The 16,316-nt window shown below is 47.3% G+C and overlaps 1 protein-coding gene across 2 annotated transcripts in view; it reads left to right on the top strand.

Annotated features, from left to right (window-relative positions):
- The window catches only part of ASTN1 (astrotactin 1), a 359,173-nt gene that overhangs the window by 320,998 nt on the left and 21,859 nt on the right, over positions 1-16,316 (top strand). For both annotated transcript variants that reach the window (XM_018060633.1, XM_018060632.1), the window contains exons 18-20: positions 7,223-7,356; positions 11,067-11,218; positions 12,896-13,031. In XM_018060633.1, coding sequence (XP_017916122.1) covers positions 7,223-7,356; positions 11,067-11,218; positions 12,896-13,031 — 422 coding nt within the window. The remainder of the gene's footprint in view (positions 1-7,222; positions 7,357-11,066; positions 11,219-12,895; positions 13,032-16,316) is intronic.

Raw genomic sequence — 16,316 nt, 5'->3', positions numbered from 1 at the left:
GTAGAGTCACAGCAGTGAGCTGCTTGCAGGCCTGAGACGTGTGTCTATCCAGGTGGGGTGTTAATTGCTTTCTCTTTTCTCTTTTAAGGAACACCTGGTGTGTCACAGTTTGCTTCATAGGTGATGCTCAAACCAACAGGAAGGATTTTGCATGTGTGTTTCTCTCGCCTCTCTGCCTCCACCACAGATATTTCACTGGGTGTTTGAAAATAAGGTTTTTCACAGGAACAAAAAGATAAATTGTTCCTTTGGCCTACAAATTTCTCTTCAATCTGATAGAAGTGACTATGGGAAGAGAAGTGGGAGAAGAGAGACCACAAGAGGTGGGCTTGAAAGGATGAAGAGAAGGCGGGGCTTGCATCACCATGGAAACCCAAAGCTACAATGCTTTTAATCCAATGCCTAGCCCTCCCCAACCTTTCCCACCCCAGGCTGCTTCAGCTGGTACCCAGGAGCTCCTGTACACTTGGCTGGAAACAGCAGAGTCATGGCACTCAGGCACAGAACTATCCTATCAGACGGGCAGGGTGCACGAAGCTGCAGACAGGGATGAGCTTTGTGGGAGAGTAGGGGGTGGCTAGAGCCCCTGCTTCCTGTATGGCCAACACCAGCAGAATGAGGAAGCTGGAGGAAGTTTCGTCTTTAGCAGCCCCCTTTTCTGGATCCCCTGCTAGCCCGAACTTAGCCCCTTCCTGTCTTCCTGCACTGGTCTTAGGAGGCGTCTCTCAGCCTCTCTCCTATCTGGCCATATTTTGAACCCTGAATTTCTAAGCACATAGAAAGGTGGCTTGAGCTGGAGTTCAGTCACTGTGCCCTGTTTCTCCTCACTCATCTTCCTTAGACATATTCTGTCTCCACCATTCTCTCTGCTCCTCTGCTTTTCTTTCTAATTGTACCCTTTCTCCCAAAGGATGGAGATGAGAGGTAACAAAGCCAAGGACCAGGGGAGAGGGGCTGAGTCCTGGCATTAGTAACTCAGTGTATTTCTATCCCCACCTCTTTGATGGATCTTTGAGCCAATTTTCCAACATCTTGGCCTTATTATCTTCCGTCTATTGGAATAAATACTCCCTAATGCCATATTTCAGTCTAGTCTGTGACTGCAGTTTAAAAACATGTAAGTCAAACCAGTATTCTGGTCTGGAAAATCTTATGGACAGAGGAGCCTGGCAGGCTGCAGTCCCTGGGATCACAGAGAGTTGGACACAACTGAGTGACTTCAATATTTAAGTCAAGCCGTATAACCAACCAGGTGTCTCAAATCCAACAAACTCACCATCTTCCACCCTGAGCCATACCTGCCATGCTTCCGTCTCAGTGAAAGGCATTAGTTTCTACCAAGTTGCCCAAACTGGAGACCAAGGATGCTTCCTATACTTTTCTTGTCCCTGACATCTATTTCATCACCAAGGGCCACAAATATCTCAAATCCATCCTCTTTTTATCAAACCCCCGACACAGCCTAACTATTATATTTCAGTCATGTTAAGCTGTTTCAGTTGTATTCAACTCTTTGTGACCCAATGGACTGTAGCCTGCCAGGCTCCTCTGTCCATGGGATTCTCCAAGCAAGAATACTAGAGTGGGCTACCATGCCCTTCTCCAGGGGATCCTCCCATCCCATCGATTGAACCCATAACTCTTACATCTCCTGCATTAGCAGGTGGGTTCTATGCCACTAGCACCACCTGGAAAGCAGCTCAGTGGGTAATGAATCAGCCTACAGTGCAGGAGACATAGGAAACAGGGATTCAATCCCTGGGTCAGGACAATTGCTTGGAGGAGGAGATGGCAACTCACTCCAGTATTCTTGCCTAGGAAATCCCATGGACAGAGGAGCCTGGTGGGCTACAGTACAAAGGGTTGCAAAGAGTTGGACACGACTGAGTGACTGAGCATGCATGGATTGAATTTCAGTCATCCGCTGCAATATCAGGCCACCATCTTATTACAGTCGCCTTCTTACTGGTTTTCCTGTTAGACCAGTCAGAGTCATCTAACTAATTAGTCTAATATGCACTTCTGATCATATAGCAGCAAAGTAATTCAGTGGCTCGGTAGAATCTATTGACACGATCTAAAGTCCTTAGCACATCATCAACAAAGGCAGTTCCCTATCCAATTTGTCTTCACTTGCGTGGTTAGGCCACACCCACGCTATACTTTATCCTCTAAAATTTAACTCCTTGTATCTCCTTAAACACAGAATGTTTTCTCCTATGCTTCTGGTCCTTCAGATTTGCAACTCTCTCTCCCAGAAGTGCTTTCTCCCACATTACTGCTGCTGGAAGACTCCTATTGTTACTTCCAAGTTCCAGCTCAAACGTGACCCTCCCTTACTCTCCCAGGCCAACCCAGCATTCCTTCATGTAGCCCCCATGGTATAGGTGTGTGCATCTTTTAAAGCATGCATCACCTATTACTCTCATGATTATATAGTTGGTCACTCTCCCCCAGACTGTGAGATCTTTCTTGTCTATGAAATCCCAGTGCCTTTGAAACATGTATAACATCATATGTGAAATGAATCGCTAGTCCAGGTTTGATGCATGGTACAGGATGCTCGGGGTTGGTGCACTGGGATGACCCAGAGGGATGGGATGGGGAGGGAGGTGAGAGGGGGGTTCAGGATGGGGAACACGTGTATACCCGTGGCGGATTCATGTTGATGTATGGAAAAACCAATACAATGTTGTAAAGTAATTAGCCTCCAATTAAAATACGTTTATATTAAAAAAATGAAATCCCAGTGCCTGACAATAGTCACACACAGATGTCATTCTGCAGAATGAACAAGCAAAATGATCAATAAAAAGAAATGAATGGATAGATGAACTTGAAAGTTCAGCTGCTCTCCTTAGAAAAAAATAATAAAAATTGGAAATTAGATTTCTTTTTTAGAATCAGAATTAAATCTAATGACAAACCAGGACTCCTACGCAATGCCCAGCACCTTGGAGGTACAAAGAAAAATGTAATTTTCCCTTCTCTTTCTTTCCCAAATTGTACCTTCTTGATTCTGAAATCACTTCAGACATTTCAGGGTGTGCTCCAAGGAGATCCAGTCCTTTATGCCTTAACACAGAAAGAATTCAGTGAGAGGCAAAGTGATAAATGAGAAGTGACTTATTAGAACAAGGTGCTTGTGAGGTTTATAAATGGGCAGGTTAGAGGGGGAAGGGCACTGAGAACTTGGTAGGCTATAGTTTTATAATCAAAAGAAGAGTGAGGAGGGAAAAAAACACTTTTTTTCCTCATTCTTGAATAGACATCACGCTTCTATCAGCTCCTCCTCTGGGTTGAGCAGGGGAGTTTTCCTATGTGAGCAGGCTAGGCCTGTCATGGCGCTATGGAAAAATTATTTAAGGTCTCATTACAATGAGGGCGGGCTTCCCAGGTGGCGCTAGTGGTAAAGTACCCACCCGCCAATGCAGGAGATGTAAAAGATGAGGGTTCGATCCCTGGGTCAGGAAGATCCCCTGGCAACCCACTCCAGTATTCCTGCCTGGAGAATCCCATGGACAGAGGAGCCTGGCGAGCTACGGTCCATGGGGTCACAAAGAGTCGGACATGACTAAAGCAACTAAGCGTGCGTGTACGCACAATGAGGGCCTTTCACTTTGAGATGTCACTTTCCCATAAATTGTTGTTTTTTGTGCAGAGAGCATGTCCTAGGAGTCACTAGCTCACTGAGCTCACTGGGCAGGATGTGGGTCTATTGCCACCATGGTTTGTTTGGGGGCATGTTGCATGCTTCTGTAGCATGGTTCTGCTGTTAAGCAAGCCTGCTTGGTTTTGGTTAAGCAAAGCTGCTTTCTTGAATGATTATTAACTTACAGGATCTCCCATACTTTTTCTTTACTTACAATCCACTAGTGGGATTAACTATTTAATCACTTACTCTGCCCCTTTCCTCTGTCCCTCTCAATTCCTCTCTGGTCCCCTCAACCTACCTTCGCAGTTACCTCTCGCACAGAATTTAAAGGGGAGGAACTTGCAGGGAATGGTCTGAAATGGCATTCAGAATGTTTGCCATCGTAAGTGACGGTCGTCATGCCTTTTGGAGGAAAATCTGGTCATGTTGCTCCCTTGTGTGAAACATTCTGATGACTTCCTGTTGCTTTTAGAACATGACACCCTCCCACACAGTGTCCGAGGACTCTCTGTAATCAACCCTGCCACCCTCCCACTTCCTAAGCATCCCTCTGCCCCTGCTCGCTCTCACAGCCAGATGAACTTTTTCTCAGTTGATGTTACAGGCTAAAGTCCTCTTAATGTTGGTTTTTTTCTACCTGGAACACTTCTCCAACTTTTGTGACTCGATTACTCCTGACCTGTCCCTCCAGTCTCATGAAGGCGTTCCCATACTCTTCTATGATACGGGCCCCCTCCTTGTGCCTCTTGCCACCATCTCACCCCTTTCTGGAGTCCTTGTCACAGCTGTGGTTATTTATATAACTTTTGTTTATTATTTGTTTATTAACTGTAAGACGTAATGCAGGCCAGGGCCATATTTATCTTTGCATTGTATCCTTAGTGCTTAGCACAGAAAATGGTCTTTATAGGTGCTTAATCAATAATAGTTGATTAAAGACTCTAAGGCAGCAGCCATGAAATCCTCTTCATTCTGCTCATCTCAAAGGTTTTCTGTTTTCCTCGTTTAAAAAAATGTATATTTATGTATATATGTACATATATATATTTTTTAATATAGTTCAGTGCAGGAAAACATGAAGTGAGCACTTAGTATGGACCAGGCTTCATCTTGGGAGCTAGTGGATATGGCATTAATCAAGACAGCTTGATGTGTCCATCTAGCCTGAGATACCAAATCCATTCTGTTGCCCATTTACTAACTTGTGACCATGAGCAAGTTCATGGTGACCTAATCTCTTGGACTCTGTAAGTGTCTTCCACTGTGAATCATGTTAACGGTTTATCATGGAGCTCATCACTGTCCAAACTCAGGTCTACTCACCTGCGCGTGGTAAAGTCAATCTACTGACACCCGGTCATGACGAAGGAAAATGCAGCCTGTATTGTGAAGGATGCCAATACAAGGCCAGTGGCTTGTGCTCCAAAACCCTAAACTCCTGGAAAGGTTTCAGCAAAACAGTTTTAAAGGCCCGGTGAAGGAGGAGGGTCTGTGATCCATTCGTGGTGAGCAGGTCTCTGAATGGCTGATGGTGAGGGAACAGGGTAGTGTCTCGGGGTTAACATTATCAATGCAGCCCTTAGGTTCCAAGAAGCCTGGTCATCAAGTAGACACATCTTCCATCTGGTGGGGGATTGACATCGGTAAAACAACTCAGGAAATGTGCATCAGATACTATCATCTCGGTGCTTCAGAGAGGAGCCAGCGCAAAGGATGAAGGGGAAGGCTCTACAGGGCTCCACTCTGTTCACAAAGGAGTTAGCATCTAAAAGGGCTTTGTAAACTTGAAAACACAGACAGTACTGATAATGGAGAATGGCCTGGCCCCTGCTCCCTAGAGGCTCCCTTTCCAAGGTGGGTGGTGTGGGAGGGGACTGTCAGTATGGACTTGGTATATTCTAACCTGCGGTGGATGGGACATAGGATACTGGCTTTGGGCTTGGACATGTTGGTTTTTCAGGATTATCTCTTCTTTTACTTCTTCTCTTCTGTTTTTTCTTTCTTTCTTTAATTGTTCGGCCTAACATTTCCTGGGATAGCTGTGTCATTACTCTAACTTATCAATTATGTGTGGGTTAAGTGAGGGTGGAACTGAGGGAAGAGAACCACAGGGAAAGCGGAAGCTGCAGAGGTTGAGTTCCCTGAGAGAAAGCTCTGGGCTCGCCCTACGGCCATCTCAGGCTCTCCCCGCCCTGGGCTGGGGTTGGGATATTGAGGGGGGGGCACTGAAGGGTCAGGGCCCCTCAGGACCCGCTTCTTCTGCCCCTCTCACAAATTCTGTTCCCTCGCTGATCTAATGTTATCTTATCGTCCTTTCATTGAACAGTGACTATCTGCTGTGAAACCACTGTACGTAAAGAATTGTTCTAGCTTCTGTGGTATTTACAAGCTTCCTCCTAAGACCTGACCCTGTCTTTTAAAGACAATAACAATTGCCGGTATTTATTGATGACTAACATGTACTATTTATATACGACTATTGTGTGCATTGGGCTTCCCTGGTAGCTCAGCTGGTAAAGACTCTGCCTGCAATACAAGGGACCCTGGCTCAATTCCTGGGTTGGAAAGATCCCCTGGAAAAGGGATAGGCTACCCACTCCAGTATTCTTGCACTTCCCTGGTGGCTCAGATGGTAAAGAATCTGCCTGCCAAGCAGGAGACCTGGGTTCGATCCCTGGGTTGGGAAGATCCTCGGGAGAATGGCTACCCACTCCAGTATTCTTGGACAGAGGACAGTCCCTGGGGTTGCAAAGAGTCTGCACGACTAAGCGACTTTCGCTTCCTTCAATTCAGTGTGTGTGTTAGCACAGGCACTCTGCCATGCTCCTGGACATAGACGTGTTTCATTTAATTGTCACAACATCCTTATAGGGAAGGTGCTGTTTTTATCCCATTTTACCATTGAGGAACCTGACTTTATGTCATTTGCCCAAGGTCGCAGGGCAGGAGTTGGCAGAGCTGGAGTTCTCACCCAGTGGGACTGCTCCAGAGCCCGGGTCTCAGCCTGTGTGTCACATGGCTTCTGCCTTCCGTTAGAAAGAGAGGCATGATGCGTAATCACAGCCCAAGGCAGAATTGCATACATATTGTAAGTGAGATACAAGGCATGCCGAAGGAGTACAGAGGAAATCCTGGGCGGGGTGGGGGTGGGGGGTGGTGAAGAGGGCAGAGGAGGATGCCCTGAGAGGCATTTGAGGAAAGGCTGAGTGCCTCTGGGCCAAGGGTAGCCCCGCTGAGTGGGTGGAGATGAGGTCGTGTTGCTAGAGCTAGACAGTAGAATGCTGGTGCAGAATGGGAGGGAGTGGCAAGGTGGAACGAGACTGGCTCCCAAGGCACCAGCCCTCGACCACAGGGACGCTAATGAGACAGGGACACCCTACAGGTCCTCCGAGGCTCAGCTTTTGCAGAAACACGCCCCTGGGGTAGAAATACACGGAGAGATGGTGTTGCAGCTGGCTGGCTGGACTTATTTAGGGCCAAGCAGAGCCCCGATAGCTCCGTCTCTAGAGTCTGACAACCCGGCCCTGGCTCCCTGACGCTCACTCTTGTCTTGGCCCTCCCTTGCAGCTCCTGCTGGAGGCCACCATGAGCTCCCTCTGGTGCTCGGGAACCGGAGACGTCATCGAGGACTGGTGTCGGTGTGACTCCACCGCTTTCGGAGCTGACGGGCTCCCCACCTGCGCGCCTCTCCCACAGCCCGTGTACGGTCCCGCCTTTCTGGGCTTTCTCTTGCTGACACGCCGTAGCATTATCCTGCAAACGTATATTAAAGATTGTTCACTGTGTTCCAGGCAATGGGCTGGGTACTGGGGAACAGAAAGAAAAAGATGGTGCCTGCCTTCGGGGCACTTTCAGTCTTTCAGGGGAGGCAGGTTCACAAATTTAACAGTGGGGGGAAGGGTTTGATAAGAGTTATATGAGACAAGCACTTCCCTGGTGGTTAAGACTCTGTGCTTCCGAGGCAGGGAGCAGGGGGCAGGGGGCAGGGGTTTTGATCCCTGGTCTGGGGATCTAAGATACCACTTGCCGCATGGTGTGGCCAGGGGAAAAAAAAAAAAAAAAGAGTTATATGAGACATTTAAAGAAATGTGAAAAGGGAATGGCCAAGTGTGAATCTGAAGAATAGTAAAGGCTTCATGAAGGAGATGGCGCTGGAATTTCTCCCTGCAGGTGGAGAAAGCAGGACAACATGGCTCAAAGCTAAGAGGGGAAAATGTGCTAGAAGTGGGTGAAGTTAGAGGTCAGTTATAAGGCCCGGGCGAAAAGCACACTGACTGGGTGACAGGCACCATGTTGAGCGGTAAAGTGGCGATCACCCCTCCCCTTTAATGGACAAGGAATCGGACTTAGATGGACTGAATAGTTTTTTCTAAAGTCATAGAACAGGAAGCAGAACCATAATGAGAGACCATGGTCTTAGCCATCATAGTACAGAGAGGATACCTCCGAAAGATGACTTTGGGTCAAACCAGTAGAGTTTGGTGACTGGTTGAGTATGGGAGTGAGAAGGAAGGAGAAGTTGAGAATGGACTTAAGCCTTATGACTGGAGTGGCTGGGAAGATGACTAGGCTACAGCTGAGAAAACAAGCATCCCAGGAGAAGCAGGTTTGAGGAGGAGGTTGACTCCCTCTGGACCTGCCTTAGAGTTATAGTGGGACAGTCTTACAGAGATGGTCACTGGTCAGCAGGAAAGATGATCTGAGCTCTGTAACAAAGTAACCACTAGAGGTAAGAAGGTTGAACTCAGCCCCAAAGAAATGAGAAACAGGACCAGAGCTAGGAGAAAGCGTGCTCCAGACTGACTATCAACCAGGAAGAGTGGCAGGTCAAGGACACGTGTTAAAGGGTATCTGCATTTGAGGGGTGAACAAAGTGCAAAGGGCTCAAAGGTAGGTGAGAATGAACATGTCCAGTTTCCATCCCTGGATTCCATCCCCTCCGAGGAAGACTGAACAGAACTGGCTGGACTCGTGTAAAGGGCAGGAGCCCCTGTTAGTCTTCAGTGGGGCTTCAGCCATGGGAGTGGGCACAGAAATACTGTGTCTACTAAAGAGGGCTGGTTGGACAAGCTAGAGAAGCCGGGCCCTGTGAACTGTCAGGCAAAGAGAGCCCAAAGGGAGGATCAGGACCTGGTAACTAGAGGGCTGAGTAACTGGGAGCAAGAGGGTAGGATGAAGCGAGCGAGGGAGAGGCTGGCCCGGGCGCACGCTGCCCTCTGGTCTGTTCCATGCACATGCAGGTGGGCATTAGAGGGCCAGGACTGAGCAGGAAGGACACGAGACCGAGGAGAACGCAGTGGTGGGGGGTCATTACACGTCCAACGTCTCCTTAAATGAAGTGAAGTCGCTCTATTTGGGCGACTTTAGACACACCAGCCAGTGGCTTCTTGCTCTTTATAGCCATGACGTGGACCTCTTAACTCGAAAGGGAATCAAGCTCATTATGAGTAAAAGCTCTTTCTTTTGGTAGAAAGGGAGACCCTAAAACGTGGTGCTTCTAGACTGATTCACCAACTAAAACAGCTACCTTTGAAATACGGAAGCCACCAAATTGTTATCATCATGTGGACACAAAATCCAGTTATTAGTGTGAGCTGATTTCATTTCTAAAGGTGTATTGACTAAATGTCACAGCAAAAAATCAAATTGGGCTAAATTTCCGTAAACAGGAAAGTCTATTAAGGATTTTGCTTTCCTTGTCAACTCTAATCACTTCTTCCATCACCAGACCTCAATTTCTTGAATTTTTATCAGTAGTTAGATATAGAGTTGCACTCTAGTTCTACACAAGCCTGTGTAAATCATACACAATCCTATTTTTCAGTAGAGGCCACAGACTTAGTCACTATTGTCACAAAATCTGAATCCTCAGTAAGTCTTAGTTACTTAAGCTTCCTAATGTTTTTTTTCCTTCAAAATAGCCCTGTGCATATGATTCTAATTAATGACTTTGTCAGTATTTGCACTGTTTTGGGTCTGCTCCATCTCTACTGTCATATGCAAACTATGCAGTCCTTCCTAGTAAGCCACCGAAGAGCATGTGGTTTGTATTATTTTCCCACCAGTTGAATTCCTTGCTGTCACTCCCAGAGTCTCCCATGATTTCTTGTTAGAGTTCTTATCACACGTGATTACAATTACATGTATAATTGTATGTTGGTCTGGTGACCACTCCATAGAAGAAGGGACTGGAGCTGGCTTGGGCATCTTCAGCACCAAGCATATTCTTACAAGTAATGGGTGCTTAATAAACATTTGTTGAATTGAAACTGAACATTGCTTTGGTGCGATCCATCCACACTACCTTGCCTGGGAATCCTTGAGACCAGTGATACATCTTTGAGCTCAGCAGAGACTAGAGGGCCTTGCTCATGGGTGGTCATGAGATGGAGGAGTCAAGGTTGGGAATGAATGGCAGAGACACATGTAAGGGAAGGAGGCTGGTGTGACCAAGAACTGGGAAAACTCCCTGAAGCCAGTGGTCTAGGAAGGAACAAAGACAAGAAGCAAATGAGAAACCTATAGCACACACATGAAATCAGAACAAAGACAGAGAACTGAAACCTCTTGGACCATTAGAAAACCCACACCAGTGTATGTCGGCAGTGTTTCTGGAATCTCCGCCATGCACAAACGGGGATGAGGTGGCAAAGAGTGGTCAGAATAGACAACTGCCATGTCATGAGGAGACAGTGAATTGGGAAAAGCGATGGAAGACTGGAATCAGGAATCGGGATCGTCACAGAAACCCGAGAGCAAAGACAGAAACTGAAATCAGAGCCCGAGTTTGCAGACGCAGGCCCTCGCCCTAAGGAGAACTTGACCTGTGTCCAGCTCTCTCTGGCTCAGTAAAGTTCCCTGTGAACACGACCTCCAAACTGAGCAGATGTCGGTCCCCATAACAAGAGGGGAAGCCAAGGTTCCCCCAGCAGGGCAGATCTTATAATGTTCTCAAAGCTGAGCCGACTGTCCTTCTTAATAAAGGGTTCTCCCAGACATTACCTACAGTGGGCCTTGGTATGAGTCTTATAGGCACGTTTTCTTATTTTTCAAGAGCAAATCCAGAAATTATATTTGCAAGCCTATAATGTGTTACTCCAAAGGCCCTCTCCGCTCACCCTGAGTGATCATCTTTGACTTACCTGCTTATTTATTTACCAATAAATGTTGAGTCCCCAATTTGTAATGGGCTCTTAGATGAATAAAATATAGACTTTAAGGACCTTCAAGAATCTTTACTTTTTAGTCGAGGAGATAGGCCCTCAAAGACATCATTTTAGTGGCTGGTCAAGAAAAGTTAGAAAAGAGAGTTTACCATGTAACAGTTGGGAAGGTGGCGAGTGGTGGTATCAGGAGACATCCCAGGTCTGGGCTGGGTCCTTGTCTCATGTTTCTTCCTGTCTGCACTCAGGCTGAGACTGTCCACGGTTCACGAGCCCAGCAGCACCCTTGTGGTCCTGGAGTGGGAACACTCAGAGCCTCCGATCGGGGTGCAGATTGTAGATTACCTCATCCGTCAAGAGAAGGTCACTGACAGGATGGACCACTCCAAAGTGGAGACAGGTGAGCATCTCCCATTTGGCAGGCTCATCTTAATCCAAGGTAGCAGAGAGAAAAGGAAAATGTCCTGCCTTCTGCCTTTGCCCCCTCGGTCCCCAGGATCCCTGGGTCACGTGGGAAGAGCAGGGAGAAGCAGCAGCAGCGTCTTCCCCGTTTAAGAGCTTTTGGATTGTGAGTAGCTGACAAAGTCTTGTTTTGATTTTGTTTTCCTCTTTGTTTATGAAAGAGGTGTCCGTTTCATTGCCTCTAGGCACACTTACAAAGAAACAACAATACAATACCCTAGTTATCCTAGGCCACAATTAGGAAACAATTCTGTGTTAACCACTGCCATGATTACAGGCAAAAAAAGTAAAATCCCAATAACCCCCACTCCCCATCCCATCCAGGCAGAAGCATGTAGAAACAGATGTGCTTATTACCCTGTGTCTTGTCCTGAAGCAAGGACAGGCTTTTGCCAGGTCCTAAAGCAAGCAAGCAAAAGATCCTGTTGCTTGTCCTAAAGCAAGGACCTGCTTTTGCCAGGGCCCGCTGGAAAAGGGAAGTCTTAAAGGAGTGGAAGTACCCTGTGAAAAATGTTTCATGCCTCAGTATTTACTGTCTAGACATAGAGAAAGGTCAACATAAATCATTCCTAAAACTGACACATGAACATGGGCACCAGCAGGGTGGTCTCACTCAGGGCAAATAACTTGCGGTGAAACTATCACGGAGGCTTGGGAACATATGCACTGCCTTTGGGCATGGAGAGCTGGCTCCTGCTTCTTCTGGGCCTTTCCTGATGTGCACAGGTATTGTGTAGGTCTCACAGTGACCACTGACCAGAACAGATGTTCTCTGCCCGAGCCAAGAGCGTGTCATAAAAGCACTCGCTGGTGTGCTGGGTCCATCGTGCCTTGGTTGTTTCTGAACTAACTCTGGACAAATGGCTCCAAACTGATTAGTTAGGTGTGAATCACTCAGAAAAGACATTCCTTCTAGGTCTCCTTTCCCTACTGGGAATTTAAGATCAGGGACCAAGACTTCCTTGGTGGTCCAGGGGTTAAGACTTCACTTTCCAATGCCAGAGATGTGAAGTTCTATCCCTGATTGGGGAACTGAGATCCCACATGCCCCTGGGTGCAGCCAAAAATTTAAAAAATAATAAATTCAGCTCAGTTCAGTCAAACAGTCGTGTCCAACTCTTTGCAACCCCATGGACTGAAGCACGCCAGACCTCCCTGTCCATCACAAACTCCTGGAGCCTGCTCAAACTTATGTCCATCAAGTCAATGATGCCATCCAGCCATCTCATCCTCTGTCGTCCCCTTCTCCTCCCACCTTCAATCTTTCCCAGCATCAGGGTCTTTTCCAATGAGTCAGTTCTTCACATCAGGTAGTCAAAGTATTGGAGCTTCAGCTTCAGCATCAGTCTTTCCAATGAATATTCAGGACTGATATCCTTTAGGATCGACTGGTTTGATCTCCTTGCAGTCCTGATTTCCTTTAGGAATGACTGGTTTGATCTCCTTGCAGTCCAAGGGAATCTATAAATTAATTAATTACAAAAAAAAAAAAAAAAGAAGAAGACGGGGGACCAAAGGATTTGCATAATAAGTTTTCATGGAGTTGATCATCACTAGACATTGCTTGGCCATCACTGTCTCTCATGCTTTTTCTATTCCTTGCTGTTCTGGGCAGAAACGGTGCTAAGCTTCGTGGACGACATCATCTCCGGGGCGAAGTCTCCGTGTGCGATGCCCTCTCAGGTCCCAGACAAGCAGCTCACCACAATCTCTCTGATCATCCGATGCCTGGAACCCGACACCATCTACATGTGAGTGACACACACCCACCTCGCTATTCCTTGCCTTGAGCGCCCCCGGACTTTTAGCACGTTCCTTTTTACTACTCGAGCTCCTTTACGGACTTGGAAAAATGTCAGTGTTCCAAATCTTGTCTCAGTCATCATTATAGTGTCCTGTGTGTTAGTCGCTTAGTCGTGTCCGACTCTTTGTGACCCCATGGACTGTAGCCCACCAGGGGGTTTTCCAGGCAAGAAGACTGGAGTGGGTTGCCATATCCTTCTTCAGGAAGTCTTCCTGACCCAGGTAGTTCTCCCACATGGCAGGCAGATTCCTTACCATCTGAGCCACCTGGGAAGGCCTAGCATTATAGGGGACTTTCTAAACACTGGATGGGGAGGATCAAAAAAGATAATATAATCCTATCCTAATTTGCAACACAGAGGGGAAACATATAAACAGCTAGCTTTAACATCAAGCAGAATGAAAAAAAGGCTAGATATAAAAGAGCAAGGAACATGTCGCAGAAGAGAAAAGAAAGCTGTGATTCATTCCAAGTAGAGTGGAAGTCATCTGAACTGGGTTGTGCGGAGTTGCAGTAGGTAGCACCATGTTAGAAAAGGCACACCAGATGGAGCAAACAGCAAGGGCAGAGGTGAAGAGGGGTGATGGCGAGCGGCCAGGAGGCGATGGGGTGGAAACAGACGGTGAAGAAAGGGGCCAGACGAAAGTGAACTCAGGAGAATAAAGTGAATGCTGAAAGTCAGAGGATATTATTACTTTTTTTCTCCTGGAGGAAAGGAGTAGAATACTAAGAGCTCTGTTTTAAAAAATCTAGCCTCAGCCACATTGAAATAGTTTTATAGAGGTGAGAGACGGTCTTTCTTCAAAGAAAATGCTGCGAGCTCCTATCTTGGGGCACTTGGACCAGCTCTATTCTTGCTGGTAGCGCTTCCCTGTTTCCCTCTGTGCTCTGGGAACAACTGCGAAGTATTTTCAACGCAGACATAAAAGACACCAAAAGGGGAGAGATAGTGATGTAATCTAAGTCATGATGGCAACACTGGGGGACGAAGGCAGGATTCACAGTGATGCGGTTCTGGGACCGTTTGACCCCATCAGTATGAAAAACATTTAGCAGTTTACAGATGAGGTCGTGAGAATGGAGTCAAGGTTTCCAGAATAAATTGTTTCTATTTCCACAGTGAAAGAGTTCAGAGATGAAAAGCACAGGAAATGTGAGTGACATGGATTGCAAAACGGACTTCCATGCTCAGGCTGAATATCTTCAGCACAGGAAAGAGAGATGTAACCAAGGGGCCGGGCTGATGAAAGCAAAATGCGTAAAGACAAGCGATATTCTGGAGGAGCTGGAAAATAGAGAGACATAAATGGTAACAGTAGGACAAAGGCAAGTCTCCTCAGGATTCTCATTAGCTGGCCTGCGGTTTGGGCAGCCTTGGTTCGGTGTTAACGGCTCCTCCTGCCAGGGCAGGAGATGCGGGAGTCAAGGGTTCGATCCCTGGGTCGGGAAGATCCCCTGGAGGAGGGCATGGCAACCCACTCCAGTCTTCTTGCCTGGAGAATCTCATGGACAGAGGAGCCTGGCGGGATAGTCTATGGGACTGCAAAGAGTCGGACGCGACTGAGTGACTGAGCATGCTCGTCCTTCATTAGTAGAGGAACCGATACGAGGAACAGAGGTTTGGAAATATGGAACACCTAACCCCCTGGAAATGCCCCAAACTCGGTGCAACTGGAATTCCCATATATAATGAGGGCTCAATAATTCCTGTCACTAAGTTACAACGGTTAATTAGGAATTTCAAGGCTCCTATGAGCGTGAGGCTGGCGTGGTTGTCTGTTATGAGTGCCAGTCTTTAACCACCCTGGGACCCTCCTCATGTTGGCTTTGGTCTGGCTACATTTCCTGATCAAAGACCTTAGTCTGATGCCTTCTCCAACTCTGCTATCCTAGGTGAGCTTTCAGCGTCTCCCTCTTAATTGATTGCAGAAGAAATGATGAGACTGCCCTAGCCAGAGGGAAGAAGAAACAGCCAATGTCCACTAGGTGGCGCTGCAGATCACATGCAGAGGGCGCGCGGGCAGGCCTGGGAGAGAGACTCCTCTGCAGAGCTATCAAGTGAACCAGAGCATCAGTCCCTGGCTTAAGGAGGGGAGCCCTGCATTAAGAGCTGAGAACACACGGGCCCCACACCTGGCTTTGTCCCTAGCTGATGACTGATGAAGTGGGACACAACGTTGCTGTTTCCTTATCTGTAATACAGAGGAAGGCAGCCTTTATTTATGGCACGTTCCCTACGTGTAGGTGTTTCTGGGAACCCTCCAACCCTGTGAGATTATGGTTGCTGTTCCCGTTTTATAGTTGAGGAAACTGAGTTCAGCAGCACTAAGTAACTTCCTCTGGATCACACAGCTTGTCGTCTGGCAGTGGTGGGTGGTTAAGAACTGAATCAATTTGCACCTTCTTCACTGCCTCTCACTCCCAGCTAGCCCAGGCTACTGGAAGGATCGAGCATGATCTTATTACTCGCATGAACGCACAGAGCTGGCTCTTCACCTGAGGTCCACAGAGGTAGAACATCCTTTCAGTATAACTGGCTCACTTTGTCATCCTACCCACTTTATTTGATACATTGGAAAAGCATTATTCTGAGAAAGGCCTACAGTGCAAAAACAGCTAAGGATCCCTGGTTAAAAGGGAGTGTCTGGTCCGACATCTTCATTTCACACATGAGGAAACTGAGGCCAGAGTGGGGAGATGACTCCTGAGCCTTGTAGCCCACCATCCACATCACAGTGTGTGCCCACAGGAGAGCTGCTGCCTTTGGAGGGTGGGGGATGAGACAGTGAACAGATAATTCAGAAAGAGGGAGTGGATTTGGAGCCATCTGCAGAAACCACCACACCTGGAGCGGGCAGGGGTGGAGATGCAGATAGAGGCAGGAAGCCCACGGATGCTCCTTGCACATCAGATTTCAGTCCTTTAAAACATCAGCCGTGGACCTAGAGCAGGGTTTCGTTGGTTCACAAACACACACCCTCACGATACACGTGTCATTACACAGGCTCTAACGACAGGCTGAGCAATCCCAGCAGGCAGGCAGGCAGCGGTGGAAAGGGACCAGCAGCTCTGGACAAGGCAGTAGATGCGCTTACACATCAGCCCTCCAGATTGGGGGCAGAGCTTATCTCTTCTGCCCACTGATTCTAGCTACTTACTGTCCTACAAGTGTCCAAAAATAGAAACGATGATGCTGGCAGTGAACAGAGAAGACTTCCTGAAGTAACTGCAG

Source organism: Capra hircus, chromosome 16 (assembly GCF_001704415.2).
Source record: "Capra hircus breed San Clemente chromosome 16, ASM170441v1, whole genome shotgun sequence".
Taxonomy (NCBI): Eukaryota; Metazoa; Chordata; class Mammalia; order Artiodactyla; family Bovidae; genus Capra; species Capra hircus.
Note: the sequence above shows the minus strand (reverse complement) of the source record. Positions and strands in the feature narration are given on the sequence as shown.